This window comes from Fundulus heteroclitus, chromosome 13 (genome assembly GCF_011125445.2).
Source record: "Fundulus heteroclitus isolate FHET01 chromosome 13, MU-UCD_Fhet_4.1, whole genome shotgun sequence".
In the NCBI taxonomy this organism is placed as follows: domain Eukaryota; kingdom Metazoa; phylum Chordata; class Actinopteri; order Cyprinodontiformes; family Fundulidae; genus Fundulus; species Fundulus heteroclitus.
The window spans coordinates 38,332,478-38,340,227 of record NC_046373.1 but is presented as its reverse complement, the minus strand read 5'-3'; the positions used below and the strand labels follow the sequence as shown (position 1 = coordinate 38,340,227).

Sequence of the window (7,750 nt, the reverse complement as noted above, 5' to 3'; positions counted from 1 at the left end):
TTTGGAAAATGTCTGTTTTTGCAAATATATATATATATATATATATATATATATATATATATATATATATATATATATATATATATATATAGATATAGATATATATATATATAGATAGAGATAGAGATAGAGATAGATAGAGTTATCCCTCGAGCCTTGACGGAGATACTCCCTCGATTTAAACAAAAATAAACCACACAATGCTGAGGCATCATTAGTGAGTTCAGCTTGAATCAGCAGGTTAATGTAGCAGGTTGACCGCCCCAAGATGGCGGCAGTAATTCCTGCGCAGCGACAGTCAATGCGGGGTCTACTCTTTTATGGGTGGCCACCACTGACCTATATAAAACACTGGAGTGCTGATTTTGCAGAAAAACTGAAGTCACTGGCCGCCATCTTGCTCCTCCCTACTCTCCCAGAATCCCATAGGATTTGGTTGCAACAACAAGCAGTTTTCTGGCTGAGTGAAAACGTTTCACAGGTAATTCTACAGTCAGTGGATGTACTAACACTATCAACTACTAGGAAATTATGTGCTGAAATATTTTACATGTTATTCATATATATATGTATACATATGGTATATGTAAATATATGTTTTTGTATATTGTTATTTATATATATTTATAAATGTTATATATATATATATATATTTAAATGAATAAAATGCAAAATATTTCAGCACATGACTTTCTCAGTACTTGATAGTTTTAGAACATAACATAAAAGTATATGGCATTAGACATTTTAAAAGTTTTAAGCCCCCCCTGAACATGAGAAAAGCCTCGTTATTCGATGCTGTAGCGCACATCAAATCCAGAACCAGCAACAGCTGAGCCTCACATTCCAGAACCGGATACAACTGGACCGAAACGGAACATTTTAAAACAAATGAAGTAAAACTCAATTTATGTTAAACTAAAAGATTATCAGTGTTTGACGTTCTGGGTTCTGTGGAGGCCCGGAGTCAACCCAGTTATTCCTGAGGGACCAAACCCAGACCCATCACTGGTTCTGGTTCAGTTCTGATGTCCTGCAGGTACCGGGCCGCTCAGAACCTCCTCAGAACCGCCTGGTGGCTGACAGGATGAGCAGGAATGAAATAAGCTGCAGGACTGCAGATGGTGTCAGTGCGCCCCCTTGTGGTTCTGGAGGTTCTGTTCAGCTGCTGGAAAGAAACAGGAAGCAGCTTCAGTGATAAAATAGGTTTTTATTAATCTTTGGTCTCCGTCACACAGAAGATGCTGGAGTTCTGACCCGGTTCAGAACCCACACCGGGCCGGTTCAGAACCCCAAAGTTTAAACCGCCACCAACTTCCTCAGACTCTTCATCCTGCCCAGAGCTCCGCCCCCGCCGCTCCTCATCGCCTCCCGGACCTCCTGCCGACAGTCCGGGCAGCGCTCCACCACGGCGCACAGAACCTCCTCCAGAACCTCCTCGGTGTTCCGCTCCGGCGGGCCGCCGGTCCGGGTCAGCAGGCCCAGGGTGTGCCTGAGCCAGCCTTCGTCCCGGATCAGCGCCACGAGGCCCGGCTGGACCCGAACGCAGCCGCCCAGAGCCTGGAGGGACAGGCGCCACAGCTCCGCCGCCTCAGCCCAGCCGTCGCTCAACTGGACCGGACCAGAATCAGAACCGGAGCCCAGGGCGCCGCCGAGGAGCCGCAGAGCCGCACAGAAGAACCGTCTCTGGGCCGCGTCCGGCGAGCCTGGAGAGGAGAACCGAGAGTGAACAGGATGGACAGAACCAGCGGCACCACAGAGCCGGTCCAGAACCAGCAGGAGGTTCTGGACCGTTCAGAACACCAGAACATTGGAGCTGCTGGAAGCACTGCTGCCCTGAGCAACAAGGTCCTGGGTTCAAATCCCGGCCTGGTACGGTTCTCCCGGTTCTGGACCCGGTGACCCGTCTCCCTAAGGCTGCAGAAGAACCTGAGACTGAGGTGGAGGTTCTCCTTCCAGCAGGAGAACCTCAGAACACAGAGAGTCATTATGGGATGGAACGGCCTAGTCAAAGTCCAGACCTGAATCTAACCGAGAAGCTGAAAGTCTGCAGCAGAGATTCATCTTCATCGTTCTAAATCCAGTTTTTACCTGAACTCTCACCTGCAGTCGGAGGCTTCAGTCGACCAATCATGAGCCCCAAAGTGCAGTAATTGGCTGCTAGGACCAGGAGGCGGGGCTTATTCACCAGAACAGGAAGTGCTTCGCTAAGATGTGCCTCCAAGGTCCTGAAACAGGGATCCTTCCTGGAAGCAGATGTTCAGATGGTGTCAGCTCCATCAGGAGGCATCAGGAGGCGTCAGGACCCCCCCGCTCCATCAGGAGGCATCAGGACCCCCCCCCCCCCCCCCCCCGCTCCATCAGGAGGCGTCAGGACCCCCCCCCCACCTACCTGACGCTCTCCGGCTCCGTCACGGTGAAGTTGAGCAGGGCGGAGCACGCCGTCTCCATGCTGGGATCTCTGCTGAGGGCGGGGCCGCTCCTCTCCCTCAGGGAGGTCCAGGTCTGCGTGAGGAAGCCCACCAGGAGCAGCGGGAGGTCCAGGCTGAGGAGCACCTTCCTGGGAGCGTCCTCGGCCGACAGGTGGCACAGAGCGGGGAGGAGGTACCTGCAGAGGGGGCGGAGCTTCAAGGCTGTTCTAAACTGAAAGCATCAGATCTCCTCTGGACGGCGGGCTTACCTGAGCGCCTCCCCACCTGTCCAGGCCCCGCCCTCCTCACCGACGGACACCCGGGCCATCCAATCAGAGAGGCCCTGCTCGGAGGCCGCCTCCTGCAGGTGGCGCCGCGCGTAACCGACCAGGAACGGCAGGAGCGCCGTCACTTCCTCCTTCAGGCAGGAAGTCTCCTCGGCCAGCCAGGAGCAGAGAACGCGGAACGAGGCGAAGACAAACGGGTCGGAGAACCGGCCCGGTTCCACCTGAGGGGAGAGGAGGGGAGAGGAGGCCGTTACAGAGCTCAGCAGCACCTCCCTCAGGCAGGAGGAGGTCCATGTTCCTCACGTTCCTCATGGTTCTCTGACCTGCTGCAGGTGGAACATGACGGAGGAGAAGGCCTCGGTCAGAACCCCCAGAACCTGCCGGCTCTGCTGCAGGCTCAGCGCGTTCTGGGAGGAGCAGTGAGGAGGCGCAGCGTCTCCCGCCGTGCACGCCTGCTCCATGGCCGCCTCCATGATCCGGTAACACCCTGCAGGGAGGAAGAGTCCGGTCAGCGCGACCAAGGCCGCAGAACCCGGGACCTGAGGAACCTGCTGCTGCAGAACCCGCAGAACCTGGAGAACCCCCAGAACCTACAGAACCCAGGACCAGAGGAACCTGCTACTGCACCCAGGACTGCAGGAGGGTTCACAGCTGCAGAACCTCCAGAACCTGCTGACCTGGAGAACCTGCAAGACCTGGAGAACCTACAGGACCTGGAGAACCTACAGAACCCGGGACCTGAGGAACCTGCTGCTGCAGAACCTGCAGAACCTCCAGAACCTCCAGAACCCAGGACCTGAGGAACTTGCTGCTGCACCCAGGGCTGCAGGAGGGTTCACAGCTGCAGAACCTCCAGAACCTGCTGACCTGGAGAACCTGCAAGACCTGCAGGACCTGGAGAACCTACAGAATCTGCAGAACCTCCAGAACCTGCAGAACAACCCTTCATGTTTCTGGAGTCCAGAGTTCTGCTGCTGGGCGGCAGAAACTGGATTACGGTTCTGGTGCGGTTCTGAGGAGAAACATACGAAAGGCTTCCTGAGCTGACAGGAAACGGGCCGACTGACCAAGAGGCAGAACCTTCCTGCAGTTTAATCAGAATCCAACAGAACCTGAGACTGTGGGAGCAGATCAGAAGGTTCTGACTAGCGTTCATTTCTACTGTTGGACAATGTTCTGCTTGGTTCTGTTTGGTTCTACTAATGTTCTGCTAATGCTCTGTTTGGTTCTACTAATGTTCTGCTTAGTTCTGCTAATGTTCTGCTTGGTTCTGCTAATGTTCTGCTTGGTTCTGTTTGGTTCTGCTAATGTTCTGTTTGGCCCATATAGGACCGAGCAGAACATTCATCGTCTGGTTCCAGCATCATTTTCATGTCCTGACTTCAGTGAAGAAAGGAAAAGTCAGGCGACCCGTTTGGACTGAGACTCTAGAACCGGGCCCAGCACCAGGAGCTGTCTGGGTTCTGGAGCCCACAGAACCACCACAGATCTCGGACGTTCTGCAGGTGTAGACTCCTCCTGGCGGAGCGTGGTTCTGGAAGTGGCGGCGCTGTTGGGTTTCCCCGGGGCGCAGGTTCTGGGCCCAGGTTCTGGGTGCAGGTTCTGGGCGCAGGTTCTGGACGCAGGTTCTGGGCGCAGGTTCTGCCGGACCTACCTGTGAGTGTGTGCTGCAGCTCCGGGCTCAGATCGGTCCCTGGAGGTTCTTCCAAACCCATTCGGACCTCCACACAGGCCCGGTTCACCAGCAGGCAGCAGAACTTGGGCGGGCCCACCGGTTCCCAGCCGTACAGGTCCAGTAAGCAGGCGCCCAGAACCAGAACCGGTCCGATCTGTTTGGGCGTTAGCTTGGCCTGCAGCATGGGCCTCAGCGCCGCCCACACGTCCCTCACGGCCTCCTTCAGCTCCTCGCTCTGCGGCGCCTCCCCTGGCGGCGGCAGGAACCGCACCAGCCGGGCGCACGTCTGAAACCGGGTCGGGTCCGAGGACCGGCAGAACTCTTTGGCGAGCCGCAGCAGCAGAGAGAGAAGTTCTGCCGGGTGTTTCCTCCACGCCTTCTCCCTGGTTTTACCTGACAGGAGGCAGCCCAGCAGGGGCAGCGCCCTCTGCTGGCTCAGCGTCTGGTTCTGGTTCTGGTCCACGGCCCGGCACAGCGCCGGCACCGCGGCCCGGTTCAGGAGCAGCTCTGGGCCCCGCGGTACCGAACACACCGCCGTCAGAACCTGGAAGCAGTCTGCGGCTGTGGCTTCGTCCAGCCTGGAGCTCTCCTGGGCGCCTTCGTCGCCCGCGGGGCGGTCCACCGGACCGGTACCGGCTCGGTTCTGAAGGCCCGACACCGAGCCGTGGGCCAGGAGGCCCAGCAGGAGGGGCACGGTGGCGAGGAGCTGGGGGCGGGAGGCCGTGTCCGGTTCTGTGCTCAGGGCGGCCAGCAGCGCCGTGCCCAGAGAGAGGAGCTCACGGGCGGGCAGAACCGACCCGTCCGGGTTCTGGACCGCCGTCACCAGGAGCCGGGCCGGCAGGTTCAGGCCCACCGCCTCCAAGATGCGCCGCATGGTGGGCTTGTCCAGCCGGGTCGGCGGGCACAGGCGGGTTATCTGGAGAGAGAACGGACCGGGTCAGAACCAGCGCTTTACAGCATCTACACGGGTCCAGTTACCAGGTTCTACTGGCCCGAAACCTCAGAACCGGGTCAGATCGCACCAGGTTACGGACTCTGCTCGGTGCTGGAGAACACAGTCATAGAACATTTAGGACCGAGTCAAGAACAAATGATGGAACCGCTCCAGAACCAGAACCAGTCCAATTCTGCAGCACCTTAACGAGCTGCTGCAGCTGACTGATGGGGAACCAGAACCAGAGGAAAGGATTCTGGTTCTGGTTTGCAGAAACCTGTACAAGGACTTCAGAACCGGGTCCATGTTCTCTACGTTCTTAGTGAGGACTTCAGAACCGGGTCCAATAATAGTTCATCATGTCAGGTGACGTTGTCTCTGCCTTCAGGTGGACGTGCGTCCCTGATGGACAGCTTACCTGTCCAGGTAGCGTCTGCCCCGCCCCCTGCCCGTGCTCCGGATGAAAACAGTGAAACTCACCAGCAGCAGCGCCGCCAGCGTCTGGCTGTCATTCTTCGCGTGCCTGAGCGCGTGCAGACACCTGTCCAACACCTGTCCCTGCGACTCGCTGAGAGACCCTCCTCCCGCTGCCGCCTGCTCCCGGTCAGCCATGTTCTCCCCGGTGACCAGGAACCAGGAACCGCCGCTCCGCGCTTAGTTCCGCTGGGAAGGCACCGCCTGTCGGGATGGAGGCTCCAGAACACACCTGCTGACGCCGCGGCTCTCTCACCTGCAGCTCAGCCGTCCGCGGAGTCTCCGCTATCAAAATAAACCACCGGGAACCAATGAGAACCCTCAAACTGTCGCTGGGAACCAATCAGAGCAGCGCTTGTTGCGGAGTCTGGGCGCCATTTTAAGCCGCGTTGTAACAACGAGGCAGTGGCTGGGTGCGCCTCATTTACCGCCCGGCGCGTCAGCCGCATCACGCTCCGGATGGACCCAGCAGCACATTAGAGTCTGGTGGTCAGAATCAGAACCAGAATCAGAACCAGAACCAGAATCCGAGTCAGAATCAGAACCAGAATCTGAGTCAGAACCAGAACCAGTTTATTCCCCTGGGTTGAGGGGACAAACAGGGACGATGAAAAACAGACAAACTATCAGAACATGAGTCGTGTGGAGCTACAGGAGAAAGTTTAAACCAGAACTGAAGGTTTGGGTCCAGAGGCAGAAATGTAACCCTGGCAGAGTGTGGTGGTTCCTCCAGACAGGGAGTTTAATACTATATTTAGTTTAATAGTAGCCTACCTACACATTCACACTCACGATGCTTGGTGACGTCATGAGCTCAGATAACTCCTCCCACCGGTAAGAGGCAGCATCCATGACGTAATCTCCTCCCACACCGCCCCTTTGTGGCTTCCTCCCAGGTGATCTGCCGGCTGACGGTAAAGGATGTGACCTGTGACTCCATGAGGATTGATTTACTGGTCTGTCCATAATCAGGATGAACTGTGGAGTTTAAAAGATCCTGTTTAATTAAATCAGCGTGTAACAGGCTGTAGAGCTGGATCTACTACCTGGTCTGCTGGTTTTATCAGGTCACAGCTCAGTGGTGCCAGCATGGATTTAAAGAGGCACAGATGAGATCACAGGACTAAAGTAAATAAGAGATCAGCTCTGTTCGGCTCACTGATAAATCCCACAGCACCATAAAGGCCTTGACTTCCAGTCCCTCAGAGATCGGGTCATTCTGACTCTGAGGTTCTGTGGTCTGAGTGTCCATGAACACGGTTCTGTTGCCATAACAGGTCACACACAGGGAGGTGTTTCCAGATAACTTCTGTCAACATGTACAAGGACATGAGTTTATTGAGCTAATAAAGAACCGTTCACAGTCAGAGTTTTTATCTTACAATAATATTATCTCAGCCTCTGGAGCAGGCATAGCAGCTGCTTTGAAGGTTCTTTTATTATCATTATTGACATTATTGACAAGAAGCAATGCTGTGCAGCTCTTTGTGTAGATTTGTCAGAAGCTTTCTAATACTGCTGACCATGAAACTTTGATAGAGTTAAACAAGCTGTTGGTTCAGAAATCATTTAGAAAAAGGACACAATGTGTTAAATATGATGATATTTGTTCTGAAGCTGTAGCTATCCACAAGGAGGTGCAGCAGGGATCTAAGTTAGATTCTCTTCTATTCAGAATTTATATTTTCACTATTATGCAGATGACACAGTTATTTATTTAAATGGATCCACTCCAACTCATGCCACTGAACTATTTCTCTCTCTCTCTGCTGAGTTCTCCTACTGCTCTCCAATCTGCATTGTTTGTTGTTATTTCAGCTTTTAACTTTTTGTTCTCTGTCATTTTTCTCTTCATAGAAGGTACACCTGGTCTGGTGTTCTGTTAGCTGTGACATCATCAGGGGAGGCAGATCATCCTCTATTACCATCTAACATAGAAAGTACTCCTGGGTCAATGTGAGCTTCTGAG

General features: G+C 54.3%; 1 protein-coding gene across 2 annotated transcripts; it reads right to left on the bottom strand.

Moving 5' to 3' along the window:
- Positions 1-1,190: 1,190 nt before the first annotated feature.
- ncdn (neurochondrin) lies at positions 1,191-6,098 on the bottom strand. 2 transcript variants are annotated; one of them, XM_036145697.1, is made up of 7 exons: positions 5,788-6,098; positions 4,353-5,289; positions 3,022-3,185; positions 2,681-2,919; positions 2,393-2,608; positions 2,092-2,246; positions 1,191-1,706 (listed from the first exon to the last, which is right to left on the bottom strand). In XM_036145697.1, exons 1-7 carry the CDS (start codon positions 5,917-5,919, stop codon positions 1,300-1,302), a joined length of 2,250 nt encoding a protein of 749 aa, XP_036001590.1. In that variant the 5' UTR covers positions 5,920-6,098; the 3' UTR covers positions 1,191-1,299. The 2 variants fall into 2 exon arrangements, with proteins under 2 accessions (XP_036001590.1, XP_036001591.1); XM_036145698.1 differs by having other exon boundaries at positions 2,104-2,246.
- Positions 6,099-7,750: the final 1,652 nt, after the last annotated feature.

What these genes read in the sequence shown, in the direction of transcription:
- ncdn (XM_036145697.1), bottom strand. Translation starts at nt 5,919, where the DNA reads ATGGCTGACCGGGAGCAGGCGGCAGCGGGAGGAGGGTCTCTCAGCGAG. An exon ending in CGCTGGCGGCGCTGCTGCTG is followed by an intron (nt 5,290 to 5,787) that starts GTGAGTTTCACT and finishes TTCTCTCTCCAG; the next exon opens with ATAACCCGCCTGTGCCCGCC. An exon ending in ACAGGTGGGGAGGCGCTCAG is followed by an intron (nt 2,609 to 2,680) that starts GTAAGCCCGCCG and finishes CCCCCTCTGCAG; the next exon opens with GTACCTCCTCCCCGCTCTGT.